The sequence below is a fragment of the Haliotis rufescens genome, unplaced genomic scaffold (genome assembly GCF_023055435.1).
Source record: "Haliotis rufescens isolate VD_foot unplaced genomic scaffold, xgHalRufe1.0.p SCAF_8, whole genome shotgun sequence".
Lineage (NCBI taxonomy): Eukaryota > Metazoa > Mollusca > Gastropoda > Lepetellida > Haliotidae > Haliotis > Haliotis rufescens.
In genome coordinates, this window is record NW_025964372.1 from 19,882,937 (window position 1) to 19,899,218 (window position 16,282).

At 39.5% G+C, this 16,282-nt stretch overlaps 1 protein-coding gene across 5 annotated transcripts; it reads right to left on the reverse strand.

Moving 5' to 3' along the window:
- Window positions 1-2,395: 2,395 nt before the first annotated feature.
- LOC124142488 lies at window positions 2,396-13,452 on the reverse strand. 5 transcript variants are annotated; one of them, XR_007219269.1, is made up of 7 exons: window positions 12,437-13,452; window positions 10,360-11,505; window positions 8,508-9,695; window positions 7,704-7,751; window positions 7,422-7,624; window positions 7,108-7,201; window positions 4,833-4,851 (listed from the first exon to the last, which is right to left on the reverse strand). XR_007219269.1 is itself a non-coding variant. In XM_048388834.1 (6 exons), exons 1-6 carry the CDS (start codon window positions 12,492-12,494, stop codon window positions 4,755-4,757), a joined length of 2,628 nt encoding a protein of 875 aa, XP_048244791.1. In that variant the 5' UTR covers window positions 12,495-13,452; the 3' UTR covers window positions 2,396-4,754. The 5 variants fall into 5 exon arrangements, 2 of the variants coding, with proteins under 2 accessions (XP_048244791.1, XP_046366935.2); XM_048388834.1 differs by lacking the exon at window positions 7,422-7,624 and having other exon boundaries at window positions 2,396-4,851; window positions 7,108-7,198; XM_046510979.2 differs by lacking the exon at window positions 7,422-7,624 and having other exon boundaries at window positions 2,396-4,851.
- Window positions 13,453-16,282: the final 2,830 nt, after the last annotated feature.

Sequence of the window (16,282 nt, forward strand, 5' to 3'; positions counted from 1 at the left end):
AAGCTACAAGACACTGATATGTTAGTATCATAATGGTTCACTGTTCATTGGACATATACCTTCAGGGGGGCACGGGTGGCCCAGTCGTCTAAGGCGCCGCGATTCGCTGTGCAGATTTGCGTCCCTTGGACACGCCAGAAACCAATGATTGTGGGTTCGAATCCCGGTTTGCCCCGATTATGTTTCAAGGTTTGTCAGCACCATACCCGTGCTCGTGGGTTTCACCAAAGTGGAAAACGTCTGAGACCTGCATCACTTCGGGCTTTCCTCCCACATTAAGCTGACACGCCGCAATATAACTGGAATAATGTTAAAAGCTTTAAACCCAACTCACTCATTCACTCATATTCCTTAAGCCACAGAATGGACAATGCGGGATGCCTGTGACGTATGCATGTTACAGACATAACATATTTACAGTTCATAGTTCATGGTTCACTGTTCACTGAACATAGTCCTTCAGTCACTGCGGGGGCCGTCTCATTCTTCTCCCTTCCTCTAATAGAAGACTGCTGGGTAACAAAGGCACGGAGAAGTCAACTTATGTAAAGGAATGCGACTCATTTCACCGTTGAGATACCCGTGAAGATTCCGGGGTAGAATAGGTCTTCAGCAATCCATGCTTGCCGTAAAAGGTGACTATGCTTGTCGTAAAAGGCGACTAGCGGGATCGGGTGGTCAGGCTCGCTGACTTGGTTAATGCATGTCATCGATCCCAATTGCGTAGATCGATGCTCATGATATTAATCACTGGACTGTCTGGTCCAGACTCGATTATTTACAGACCACAGACAACAAACCAACCAACCAACCAACCTTTGAGAAAGACAAAAACCATTACAACCCGGTACTGTTTTTCACTTGAATGAACAATTCCAGTCTTTAATTTGTTGAGGAGTGTCTGAGGCACAAGGGTTGGCATTCAATGAAGATGTGGATGGGTTGTTATTACGAATATTATTGCACAAGTTGAATCTATTACTATGGACTACCATCTTCTTATGGTTAAAATTCTATAGATCACAACAGAAAGGTTTGAAAGTGTTTGGGGGCGGTCGGGTAGCCTAGTGGTTAAAGCGTTTGCTCGTCACGCTGAAGACCCGGTTTCAATTCCCGATATGGTACAATGTGTGGATCCATTTCTGGTGTAAAACCATAATCATCACTCACTTGAAAGTATTTAATAGGGTCCATCCAACTGCTGAAACAATTTATGGCATTTTCCTGTTGGTACAGTAGAATAAAAAATGTATTTAAAAAATCCCCTGCTTGAAATGGTTTAGCATCAGCTTTGCTATCATCATACCAATGATGCTGGGATGATCTTCCTTCACTATTTCATCACTCTCTATACCGTGACTCCATTTCGTCCACAAAAATCCCCTTTTCTTCCAAATTTGTCTGTTCCCCTTTTGGTCCATACATGATGTCTATTTGTAGATTAATTACTCTCCCAAAAACAAGGTAGTTTGGTGTACTCTTGGAAGAACTGCGTACACTGGAGTTATAAGCCATTGTCACCAGAGGCAGATGTTCTTCCCAGTCACATTGATTTTTGGCAACATACTTGCTTAACATAGCTCCCATAGTCCTCATAATGGGCTCCCCCATTCCTTGAGAGTTCGGGTGATATGGACTGGTACGTTTTTTGTGATACCAAGTTCCCCACACATAGATTTGAATACTAGTGATTCAAAGTTTCTCCCTTGGTTAGAATGCCGACTTTTTTTTAACTCCATACCAACTAACAAAACCGTACACAAGATGTGTTTTGACAGTGTGCTCTCTGATCTGGTGTAGGATAGCATTCCACATGCTTTGTAAAGTAGTCCATAACAACCACAATAAAAAGGTTACCTACTTTCTGTATCTGGCAGCGGGCTTGTAATGTCTACTGCAATCCTTTCTGGTTGATGTACAATTGGACCGGATGTTTTCATTGACACTGCTTTTTGAGATTTGAAAGCTTTCCTTTTACACACTGCACATAGCTACCACTTTTTCGCCTGAGCCCAATTACATATCCGTTGGCGTTCGCCTGTCTTTTTTGTGGATGCCTCAAAAATAATGTTCAAAGCAATTCCCTATTTTGACTTGTATCATACGTTCCCTTGTTTCTATCAGGTGATCAATTGACAGGTCTTTGCACTTAACTTTTCGCGAACACTGACTATTGAAATGGTTGTGTCGTTTTTATCTGTAACGTGTATAGTTCGGTTTTTTGGTCCTGATATCAAATGGTGATGATGCCAAGACCCACCGGTGGCACTTGTCATAAACACATGCAAAGGGAAATCAATTTTTCACCTGAACAAACACAGGCATATATGATGGTACAAGTAAAGACAAGTAAGGAGTCTGCAGTACCCCGCAGTTGTTACAAATGATCAACGTCGCTTTATAAAGAAGTTTATTGAAGGATGGAAATAAGCTTATTCTAAGAAAATAAAACATATAAGAAACATGTATGGTTCTAGCAGGTTAAAATTGGAATCACAATCAATATTCAGAAATCTCCAAACGAAACATTACTTTTCAAAGCTTCATGAAATACTTTACTGAAATTTATTTCATGTGAAAACATCACATCTAAATAAAATCATCTTAAAAAAGCCTCAAGATTATTTAAAAATGTTTAAAGTGGTCTTAAAATTTAGAAACAGCCTCACGCAAATGAAAGAGATACCAGTATATCAGATAAAAAGATATGCATATATGAATAAATGACAAAGCTATATATATTACAAGAGTAAATTATTAGAATGTATTTTAAATGTTGAATCGTGTCAGTAAACAAAAAACAATGAAATCATAAGAAGCATGGTCAAACACAAGAAAAGGTTGCTGCACAAAAAAGTCAAGACTTAACATCTTCAACGATCACGCAAAGCTATCTTCTCACATTAGGTTACTGTGACATAATTGAATCACTGTTGAAAAAACCCTGACTAACTCTTGTGACCAAATGAAGAAAACTGAAAAAGTAAAAACTAGCATGAGACTGTTGTCGCATTGCTCTGTCCTGTGTATACTATATTAATATAGTAACACAGATGGGTATAGATTGTTGAACATACAACATCTAAACTGCAATTAAACTTAACTTTATAATAACATCGATTTAACCCCAGTGCGGTGCTTTTCCCCTGAAATGGATGTCAAGGATACTCACCACAACAAATTGAAATGGGTTTTTAGAGAGATGTGCTTTATACACCACATAGCCTTATCGTGAAGGAGCCGCGCAATAATGCAATATATACAAAAACAAATGGGACCGGCTCCATGAAGACTTCCTCACCTGCTGCCATATGTAACTGTTTTGTAATCAAGTTGGTTTGTCGCATGCTGAAAAGTCTTATGTTGAACCTTTTACATAACCTCATAATAACTATTCACAAGTACAAGCAGAAAATATATATAAAACCATATGTAATGACTATAAACGTTAAGTCATTGTGTTACAATGAACATATGCTCAGCACATTAAACATTCATTTAAAACTTAACTGAATGATATCTTCATAGGAACCGCTACTTCACTTTATGTGTACACTTGTCACCAACCTTAAACCAAACCCTCTGTCAAAAGCATCCAGGTTACTAGTTCCAAGATGAAGAAACAATTGAAAGTGCTTAAGCTGTATGTACATGTGAATGAGTGAGTGAGTTGGGTTTAACGTCACTTTCAACAGTATTCAAGTTATATCACGGCGTGGCATGGACATGTATGTAATCAAGTAATTGAATACTAAACAACCCAATAAACTACAAGAATAAAATGACAGCAAAAACAACATTACGATTAAAATAAGTTGCTTCACCCAAAATGAAAAGTTATAAGATCTCTACTGCTGTCGGTTTGCCCTTATTCTCCCACATGTGACACTAGCAAATCGATCACCGAATTCACAATTGCAGCCTAGTCAGTGAAATAGTACACTGAAAACTAAAATAAGGCTTAAAAATGTTGTTTCAACAATTCCTTCTTCCTTTTCCAATGATCAGAGGTCAGCGTTACCCGTTTTCTCCACAACAAATCTGGTTAATTATTGTCAGTGAAAGCAGCCTTTGATAGATGCCGATTTAATCAACTGGTAAATAAAAGCGATGAGACCATTTCCACAATCAACATGTTGTAGCGGTATTGTGAATGATCCTCCTTTACATGATAATATATATAAAACCAAATGGGGTCTGGAACCCGTTCAATAAATACTCCCTCGTCTGACCGTTATCAAAGAATATCGTTAAAGGGCACGGCAAGTGATTGTTTCAGAAGAGAAAGAACATGTTGCCATGTATCATTCTGTGTTTCATAAATTTCAGTTGTTGGTGACAGCTATGTAAGTGAAGCATGTCCTGGTTGATGCCTTATTCTTTGCTCAATTTGTAGCAGATTTACATTCACCTCCTATGTGCGGCAGTACTTTCGTCTTGAAATGAAATGTAATACAATTAAATATCTGTGTGTATTCTAAGACATATGCTATTTTTTCATAACCTCTGAATATTCACATATATGTCGGTAAGTAAAACATTTGTACATAGATCATAAAGTATAACATGAATGTTTAGTTAATGTGTGAAGAGAATATACGTTTTTACAATAAGACATGATAATGTCTCAGAATGGGTTTCCATAACACGTCTGTGAATTTGTGTTACTTTCGAGTTATTTTCCGCAGTCGAAATTAACATATGTGGCAGCACTGTCGACGGTGTAGCTCCGTGTAGGTGCTCTCGGTTGCACCTCAAGCGACACTGTCAGGAACCGTGTAGATGTTGGAGTTCGAAGGAGCATCGGCATCTTGTTCTGCAACTCTATTAACTGGCATCCTCCTCCCCCGGCTTCATAAATACAGAGAGAAACATAGAAAATTACCGTGGTTAATCCATCTAAATATATATTCATTTTATAATGCATCTAAACACTAAACAGTAAAGGTCACAACGTTTAAGATCTACGTCACTTTTAAATGTGTTACAGCCGTCTTACAGCTGGAGTATTGCTGAGCAACAAACAAAACAATCGTAATATGTTAACAACACCCTACGTTATGAGTGAGAGAGTATAGTTTTACGCCGCGTTATATTCCAGAAATACCGCTGAGGGGATCACCAGAAATGGGGAATCGAACCCGGGTCTTCGGCGTGACGAGCGAATGCTTTAGCCAATAGGCTACCCCACCGCCCCAATGTTATGCATGTAGACGTTTTCCACAAAGGTTAAATCCATGGGCATGTGTATGGTGCTGACAAACCAAGAATATGTTGGGATTCTTGGTCAACATAGGTCAGAATGTTGGCCGTAAGGCTCGACTAAAATTGGGACCAGGGCCCGTCCCACGAAGCAATCTTAGCGCTACCCTATCATAAATACATGCGACAACACCCTTTCAATATTCATCAGAAATCTCCCAAAAGCGATTCCAACCAGATCATAAGCACGCGTTTATGAATCACTGTCAAATAGTGATGAAAGCAGGTGTTCCCGAAACGGCGAACGTATCTTACCTGACACACTTTTTTTCTAGTTCAGGTGGATAAATCAGCGGAAGGGAATTGTCTATTTGATGGTTAATTGAACGATATAAGATCATCGATATACCTGAAGCTTAAGTTAAACTTCTTGACCAAACTACGTTGTTTTGACTTTGCCAATCCGAGCGGAAATTAAGAAACATGCAAAAGAAACAGATCAGCAAGGAGGAAAGCACAACTGGTGACCCTTGGGGATGCCTACTTCTTGCCTGAATATCTTAATCCCAAATGTTACTGAGATGTCATCAATGAGGAAGTCCAGCATTTCACATATTGTTTTCTCTTTAGATGGCATTTGCTTTCATTTTTGACAAATTGTAAGCCTATGTTACACTTATGTTACGATCGGTACAGTTCCTGGTTATCATCATAATTTGATGACGTGTATTGTTCTTGTGCTTCATGAATATACGGCTGACTGCAGATGGAAAACAATATGATCCAAAAGATCTTAACGTATCCTTCAGATTTACAATGGTAATCGGAATATATAATATACGTGAGGTGAGGTGAAATGGGGTTTAACGTCGCGTCCAAGATTATTGCACTTATGTAGCGACGTAGACCTTCTGAGGCGTCCAGTGTTCGGTTTACTTGAATACCCAAGCTGGCCAGAACGACAAAAGGGCTTGAAAAGGAAAGGGGTTCGGCTACTATGTTAGACGATATACGGAGAGCGAATTATCCAAACTAATCATGTAGTAAGCATGCTCAATGAATGGGGTGTTCGTAATAGTGTATGTTGGGGTAGGCTGAGCGATATGATATAGACAGATAACTAAAACTGTGGCTGAGAAAACATTGTTTTTTTCCATGACTAGTAACCAAGGCGCTTATATATCAACAAGATAATCATATACTTAACTTGGCAAATACCAGAAATAGTTTAAAGCTTTTACTGCCACTGATATGATGTTTGATTTTTAACAAAGTGGATGAATTAGTTTCATTGTCATAGACATAACCGTTTTCATGACAAGTATTAATGGGTTTCAGCAAGCCTACTGGCTACGACTGGTACCGCTATGTTACTACACATATCTGTTCCTGTCTGAGATCACTCCACAATTATATATATATGTAACCGGTAGGACAAGATCACTCTTATCGCGAGTAGTGTCAGTGATCTTGAATTTGCTATTCATCCTCGAGTTGATTCTGGGGCAGTACACTTCCTAATGACACCCGGTTTGTCATAACAGCCGACCAAAATGCTAATCGGGTTGTCACAATATATGACCATTTTGTGTATCTTTGCTCATGCTCTCAACCACTAGATTGGCTGACCCTGTGTCGTTCATTTACACGCATCAGTCATATCACGCTGCTACTGGCTGCATATACAGCAACACTCACTCCACTGTGTTTGGAAATATTTGTTTAATTGGTAAAAGGTGGCTATCGACGATCATTTGCATAGATTTGTACCAGATTTGTCACAGTTCAAGAGATGGTTGTACGTTGCGGCAAAATGAATGTAATAAGTTGTCACCATATTCATGAACTAGGAATCATCATGTTTGAGAAGCAAATGTCATTTACTATACACACATAAATACTTACGTATAGAACAAATATGCCATAAAGACGACCAGGAGAGCCACAACAACAATCCCATAGATTATTTCCACGACCAGTGCCGCGTTGTCCGGTTCTGCTGAAATGAAAATGGTTGAATATATAAGGAAATGTATATGAAGGCCGTATTATTTTTTAAGAGTTGATATGTCTTATATTTTATGAATATAATTGTTCTCTTTATCGCTCCTGCATGTGTAATAAAAATTATGGTGTTCATGTTTTAGACAAGGTCACAAAACAACAGCATTAATGCAGCCTATATGGGGGAAAAAGAAGATAGAAAAAATATAACTCACAATTTTGCTTTTGTAACCTGTCCTTCTTAAAAAAAAGTCTGGGATTTATTAGTGTCTCGGGCAGAGCTATTCAATCACTCCTTGGTCTAGTTTCACAAAGCTGTTGTAGCACTGATAATTGCAAAGCTGTGAAGGTGGTGACGTTTATGATCTGCTCAGAAACGGGTTGCTGTTATGGCCGCATCAAGATATGTTTGGGAAATCTGATAGCAAAGAAGAATGTTAATAAATATGGCAGATGGCGAACGACGGGCGAGAAAAAGAGTAGCATTAAATATTCACCTTGGAAAGAATCATCTGTAGTCAACTTGTTTCCATTTCCATTTCCATCTGGAACGAATCAGGGTATGCATTGTCTTGATAACTGACACAAGTATGGCAGTTTACCCAGCAGTTAATATATTCCCACACTACAAAGGGCTGAGGGGCTTGGTGTAAAGCCACTTTATTTCAGTAATCAGTATTTTATGGCGTGGGGTACATTCGAATAATAGGCACAATGATTGTTACATATTATTGACAAAGTTGCGTTTGTGGGGACCTACTACTATTTTGATGTAAACTCCTTTAACACAATGCAAAGTAACATGGTAATAGGAGAGTGAGTTGCTGTACTACAGCAGCTTGTAGCCAGTGACCGACGAGTCAAAGATCTATGTCGTCGGGACACATTAACAATCAGCGAAGTCACGGATCTTGGATACCACACCCAAGTTTAGTCGGGACACACTTTTTTGGTCGCACACAGCAACATTCCAGCTATATTACTGCTGGTCTCAGCCAAACAGGCTAGTGATTGCTATTATGAATATCGACACATTAGGTACTTGGAACCTATTCTGACCCGAAATCCCCGAATGGCATTGGACCTATTATGACAGGCTTTGTTTTTGAATGGCCATGCGGATTCTGTTGTTTCTTGCTTCAAATAATTACCCTTACACATCTGTAGGTACATGGAAATGTGTCTTGAGGAGACGGTAGACTCCAAGTGAAGAACTGAAGGACCTACCTAAAATCAAATTAATGCATCATAGGACTGTAGGCTTTTAATTTTTACATACAATTGTACATGAAAAGACCTACCTGCATCAAGATGTGTCCTAAAATTGTATCCTCCGTTGTATATGGCAAATGTATCGTATCCAAGGATAGCAAAGTAAGAATTAGAACGAATTGCTGTTATGTGTTGACCACTTTGTAATGTTCCCACTTTGTATCTTGTACCTGGAACTTCCTTCCACTTTATCGGGGGAGTGAAAACTGTAGAGAGAGTGTTTGGGATTTCTTGAACGTGTAAATTGTTGTTGTCTTTATCTGTCAATATTGCCCTGGTGCCTTGGGCTTGTAGGGTTGTTTGTTTAGAGTAGAGGGTTACTGGTGGTACAACAATTAACCCATCAGGCGCAAAATTATAACGCGTCCCAATAGTACACAATGTAACCATGGTTGGTCTTGTGGTGCTGAAGTAAAATGTTTCAAAACGTCCACATTGTTTACTGTACAGTCCATGTTTACCCACAGAGACGGTAGAACCGTTATTAAACATGATGCTTGTGTGACTATGGTCACTAACAACTTGAAGTTGGTATGGCAGGGAACTGTTGCGATAATGAGACGTATCTTGGATAGCGAGAATATACTCACTGCCATAATGTTTCACAGGCAGTAACTGCTCGTAGGTAGCGATGACATTGTAGTTCATTTCGTATGTTCCACTATAGACGGCTATTGTTTCCGTGGCATTAACAATGGTTCTGGTCATATCAGATGAACTGTTTATGGAGAGAGTCTGATACTTATCTAATCTGATACTGAGGGTGTCCCCGTTGCTGTACGTCCTGTCGTCATAGGTGACGTTGCCCTCCAATCTGAAGATAATGTCAACATCTACCTCCCTGCTGTGTGTGGCTATCACTAAGACTGCTTTGTACTCTGTGCTTCTATACATGTTGTCAGTGGGAAGACAGGAGGAAATGATGTACTTGGTGCCTAGCGCTGACACAGGAAGGGGAGAGAATTGTGAGTAAAATGTCATTTCGCCACTGATCTGAATAGCCTCATCTCTCACATGCACAAGCACTACCTTGGTTGTTGTGGTATTAGGATAAAAGTAGTCTGTGTTGTAAGGATTGAAGCGTCGAGACCAGACGCGCCCGGAGATGGGATCCTGTACCTGCCAATGGCCTCCTGTCTCCCCAGCAGTGGCGAGTATCCGCGGGCGAAAGTCGAGGGAGGGATTGTATCCCGCCACTGCCATCAAGTAACTTTCACCTGTAAGGCATATTAATGTTTATGTAGTTGATAACCTAATGATTAGTGAATTAAAGACGAAGTAATACCAGTATCTTCTCTGGCACAGATATCTATATTATAAACATTTTAAACATTACACACATGTACTACACAGGCCATAAACCTTTATCAATTTATTCAAAACGTTGTACGTTGATAACCATGATGACACTGTGCCACATACCTGTGTATTGTACTGCAGACACACGGTAGCCGATATTATAGACCGATCCGTTATAGAAGGACAGAGCTGTGAAGGGGAGGTCACTAGAAATGATCGTAGAACTAAATGTATATCGGTCTGACTGTACCAGTGTGCCAACTTTGTATCTGCTGTCGGGTATATCCACCCATGACAGACGGTTGTACGGTCGGACGTTTTTAAAAAGCACAGTCGCTGTCCACTCAGTTAATATCTTTAATGTTGTATTAAGATTGTTTTCTTTAGACCAGTAGCCCCATGATGTGGCGTAGGAGTGAGGCATGTGAGATAAATGATAAATGATAGGCGCCTTAGACTACACCATGAACACATCACACACATGTACTAACTACACAGGCCGTAAACCTCTATCAATGTATTCAAAACGTTGTAAGTTGATAACCATAATGCCATTATCATGGAGGAAACTGTGACACATACCTGTATAGTGTACTTCCCCCTCTGCAGACAAATTGTAGCCGATGTTATTGACCGATCCGTTATAAAACGACAGACCTGTGAAGGGGATATCGCTAGAAATGAACGTATTTTCATCTGTATACCGCCTGGTTGACTTCACTGTGCCAACTTTGTATCTGCTGCCCGGTACATCCATCCATGTCAGAAGATCGTTTAGTTGTTTCTTTTTAATCAACACATTCGCTGTCCTCACAGTTATTATCTTTAATGTTTTTGTAAGATTTTTGCCTTGAAGCAAGACACCCCTGTGTGTGACGTAAGAGTGTACAGGTGGTACAGTTGTGAAGACACTGCTGTAACCATCTGCTCTACTGAGTGTCACCAGTACTGGGTGTGTGGTGGTGAAGTGAAGACTCTCTCCCTGTTCAAGTGAGCGGTTATAGAGACGACGCTCACCAGTAGAGACTGTGGCCCCGGTACTGAACGTGATCTGCACGTGGCTGTGTTCACTGATGATCTGCAGCTCCAGTTTGGTCTCATCTATAGCAACAACATACTCCTGTCCGTGGTGCTTGACAGGCAATAGTTGGTCATACACTGTGTACTTAGAGGCAAAGTCTATACCACTGTAGACGGCCACACTGTGTTCACTGTTAATTACTGTACCATTCAGATCATGTGGGGTGTTTATCATCAACGTTTGATATGGGTCAAGTTTAAGGGATAGAGTATCGCCGTCACCATATTCGTAATTGACAAAGTTAACACTTCCTTTTTCCATTTGAAAGATTATGTCAACATTAGTGCTCATGTTGTGTGTAGCTATCAGTAGCAAGGATCGATAACTACTGTTAGGTGCGAGACTTGAAGGTACAATGTACTTGGTCCCAAGGGCAGATATGGGAAGAGGAGAGAATACACCATCAGCGTCTACCAGAATGTTTACATTTTCGTCACTTCCGCTTACGACGATAGCTACATTTTCTAGAACGTTCGTGATTTGCATCTTTTCGCTTACACTGTGGGAACTACAACTGAAGAGATCACAGGATGTTCTATAGGCGAAGTGTGGATACTGTATCTCCACCAGGCCCCCGGTTTCTCCAGCTGTGTACCTGATGTACGAGTCTTTGCCTTTATATGCCACAGCCACCAAGTAGTCTTCACCTGTGAATTCAATTCATCACGATATTACATCCATATATTATGTACTGAATTCTGTTACTGTTGGCGGCGAGATCAAAAGACGACAGATGTGCTGTACCCTTGTACCACACCCTTCGACAGGACCATGTGCAGAACTCAAATAACTGTGTCCTGGCTATGGCGGGGTCAATATCAATATTCTTAACGCAAACCTAAACCTGATGTTTGTCTCCTAAATTAAAATCCTAAACTATTGGTAAAGTTTGTAAAAATCTAAACCTGCTGTTTATGATTTGATCGATTTGAAGAAGTGAAATGAAATTCGAGTACCGTTTGCGTGAATAGATCCTAAACGTCTTTAGAGAAAACACGCAGAAACTGATCCTAAACATGTCTAGCCTGTGCTCAATATCTAAACACTTTGTTCTACAGCGTTCCAGAATTACTTATGGCTGTTTGAAGATGTTTTTTACATGAAAAGAAATGGATGTACTTTAGATTTGAGAAATTTCATTTTATCTATTGTATATTTACGAGGCCATGCAGTATCTAATCTCAACAACACATGGATTCAAGATCATGAATATTAAATACTAATCACAAATAAACCAGTCATTGTGATGCTCACGAGGTGTACAGATTCATATATAATTCAATTACGTCTTAGAAACACTACATAGACAATTATCAGGTCATGTCCATCTATTGATTAATAATAACTCCAACGTATGTTTATTGACATCCCTAACGGTGTGAAATTTACGGATTTCCTCATGTTTGAAATTCGATGTTGATTGAAGAGTTGATTTAAAGCGCATGTAATTCTTTGTAATAATACAGTTAATATATAATATTCAAAAGGAGATTCACTTTGGTGAAGGGTCACTATCAGATGAATGACACATTGTGTTTTATTGTAGATAATGGGGAAATAAAACCACGAGTTACTTACCCATGCCACTCTGCAGCACCGTCAAAAGAACCACCAAACTGAAGCGCTTGTAAATCATCCTCTCCGTGGTCTGTTCCTGGTTCCTATCATTACTTAGAATGATACCGTGATATGACAAGACCTATCTGCTTACTGGGATAAATTACAGTCACTGGTGCAACGAATCATGACCAGTGTTTTTAAAACTTTAGTTCTTTGTTCTTACATGTATGTTATGAAAGAACACTATTTATCAAAAATACTTGTTTTGGTGTCAGATGTGGATCTATGCCACTAGTTTTATTATTCGAATACTTTTTTCGGTAAAAACTACAGAGTTTATGTAATTTTATAACGAGGTAAAGATGAAATATCATTTGTTTAAAAAAATGATGAATAAGCCAGACATGACGTCTGTTGTAGTCGCCCCTTTGGTTTGACTTCATATCCCCTTACCATGAGTGCATATTGTCTGTCAGGAAATTTAAAATATGACAACTATATGCTGCTTATAATTCTAAGTGATGGAGGACTAGAGTGCACATCAACAAATGTTAAGTACATTCAATTTCTATGAAGGCTGTATCATAAACGTTCTAATCTCTGAAGCACTTGTTTGAACTCCCATGCTCAATGTGTGAATGTGAATGTGTCAAAACGTAGATTCTTACATGTAGCTGTACACCTTGAAGAAGATTAAGGGTAGTCCTGATTTCTCAAGCAGAAAGGGCATGTCAAACAAACAGCACACCAGGGACTGGCCATCCAAGCGGAATGACATACTTTATTTTTAACTGATACTCCCGCTTTGCCAACTTTGTAAGATCGTATTACAGCCCAGTGATGACACAACAATGTCTCGAGTCAAGGTTGTATATTCAGTTATATACATTTGTATTCGATAACATGTGTGCACACATCAGCACTGTCAACCAGACTAACGTTTAACCGCCCCTCAATCACCACACCCCAACCCACCCCACCAAACACAGCAACTTTCCATAACTTACGTCATATATACTATCACATTGAACATCACTTACCAGTTACAAGTTATACTGGCGACATCTAACACGATCACTCGCTGGGCGCCGCTATCTTGAATGGAGTCTCGCTTTCGCGAGATCTCGTTACATATTTATGAACTAACGTTTAACATTTAACATTACTCCCCCTTTGAAATATTACTCAAGCCCGCGTGTTATATCAAAATAGTGTGTATGTACAACAGCTCTAGTGACAAATACTAGTATTAATTCGTCTTTAGTAACCTACATGAAGATAATCAAAATAAGCTCACAAAAGAATAAGTACATAAGTATGTATATATACATACACACAATAGGTGCTTTACTTGTCTAACAACAATAATGAACAAGATTAATGTAACAGTAAAAAGTTCGCATTCAGAAACATCACTGTACATATAACATTTAATAAAAGATGCATAGAAATAATCACAAAAGCTACAAGACACTGATATGTTAGTATCATAATGGTTCACTGTTCATTGGACATATTCCTTCAGGGGGGCACGGGTGGCCCAGTCGTCTAAGGCGCCGCGATTCGCTGTGCAGATTTGCGTCCCTTGGACACGCCAGAAACCTATGATTGTGGGTTCGAACCCCGGTTCGCCCCGATTATGTTTCTAGGTTTGTCAGCACCATACCCGTGCTCGTGGGTTTCACCAAAGTGGAAAACGTCTGAGACCTGCATCACTTCGGGCTTTCCTCCCACATTAAGCTGACACGCCGCGATATAACTGGAATAATGTTAAAAGCGTTAAACCCAACTCACTCATTCACTCATATTCCTTCAGCCACAGAATGGACAATGCGGGATGCCTGTGACGTATGCATGTTACAGACATAAAATATTTACAGTTCATAGTTCATGGTTCCCTGTTCATTGGACACAGTCCTCAGCCACAGTATGCGGGATGCCTGTGACGTATGCATGTTACAGACATAAAATATTTACAGTTCATAGTTCATGGTTCACTGTTCACTGAACATAGTCCTTCAGCCACAGTATGCGGGACGCCTGTGACGTATGCATTCTACAGACAAGTAACCTACATGAAGATAGTCAAAATAAGCTCACAAAAGAATAAGTACATAAGTATGTATATATACATACACACGATAGGTGCTTTACTTGTCTAACAACAATAATGAACAAGATTAATGTAACAGTAAAGAGTTGTCATTCACAAACATCACTGTACATATAACATTTAATAAAAGATGCATAGAAATAATCACAAAAGCTACAAGACAATGATATGTTAGTATCATAATGGTTCACTGTTCATTGGACATATACCTTCAGCTACAGAACGGACAATGCGGGATGCCTGTGACGTATGCATGTTACAGACATAACATATTCACAGTTCATAGTTCATGGTTCCCTGTTCACTGAACATAGTCCTTCAGCCACAGTATGCGGGACGCCTGTGACGTATGCATGTTACAGACATTACATATTCACAGTTCATAGTTCATGGTTCACTGTTCACTGAACAGTCACGGCGGGGGCCGTCTCATTCTTCTCCCTTCCTGTAATAGAAGACTGCTGGGTAACACAGGCACAGAGAAGTCAATTACTGTAAAAGAATGTTACTCATTTCACCGTTGAGAAAGACAAAAACCATTACTACCCGGTACTGTTTTTCACTTAAATGAACAATTCTCGTCTTTAATTTGTTGAGGAGTGTCTGAGGCACAAGGGTTACATGAAGATGTAGATGGGTGGTTATTACGAATATTATTGCACAATTTGAGTCTATTACTATGGGCTCCCATCTTGTTATGGTTAAAATTCTATAGATCACAACAGAAAACTTTGTAAAGTATTTGATAGGGTTCATCCCAATGCAGATACAGTTTATGGCATTTTTCCTTTTGGTACAGTAGAACAAAAAAGTAAAAAATTGCCCCCTGCTTGAAATGGTTTAGCATCAGCTTTGCCATCATGATACTTATGATACTGGGATGTTCTTCCTTGAATATTTCATCAGCCTCTGTAATCCGTGACTCCATTTCGTCCACAAATTTCAACTTTTCTTCCAAATTTGCCTGTTCCCCTGTTAGTCCATACATGATATCTATTGGTAGATTAATTTCTCTTCCAAAAACAAGGTAGTTCGGCATACTCTTGGAAGAACTGTGTACAATGGAGTTATAAGCCATTGTCACCAGAGGCAGATTTTCTTCCTAGTCACATTGATTTTTGGCAACATACTTGCTGAACATATTTCCCATAGTCCTCATAAAGGGCTCCCACATTCCTTGAGAGTTCGGGTGATATGGACTAGTACGTTTTTTGTGATACTAAGATGCCCACACATAGATTTGAATACTAGTGATTCAAAGTTTCTCCCTTGGTCATAATGCAGACTTTTTGGAACTCCATATCCACCAACAAACCCGTACACAAGATGTGTTCTGACTGTGTGTGCTCTCTGATCTGGAATAGGATAGCTTTCCACATGCTTTGTAAAATAGTCCATAACCACCAAAGTAAAACAGTTACCTCTTTCTGTATCTGGTAGCGGGCCTGTAATGTCAACTACAATACTTCCTAGTGGATGTACAACTGGACTGGTTGTTTTTATTAACGCTGCTTTTTGAGATTTGAAAGCATTCCTTTTTACACACTGAACACAACCACCACACCATTCTTTCATGGTCATCCCAAAGAATCTGAAATACTCAGATGTACAAAGTATCATTATTTCTTTGTAACAGAAAATGCAATCCACCACTTATTACCATAAAGACCCATTCAGACCAGGAGTCTCACATTTCTTATGACCAATTGCGAATGTTCTTCTAGTCTGACCGATGCCCTTTATTCCCCCAC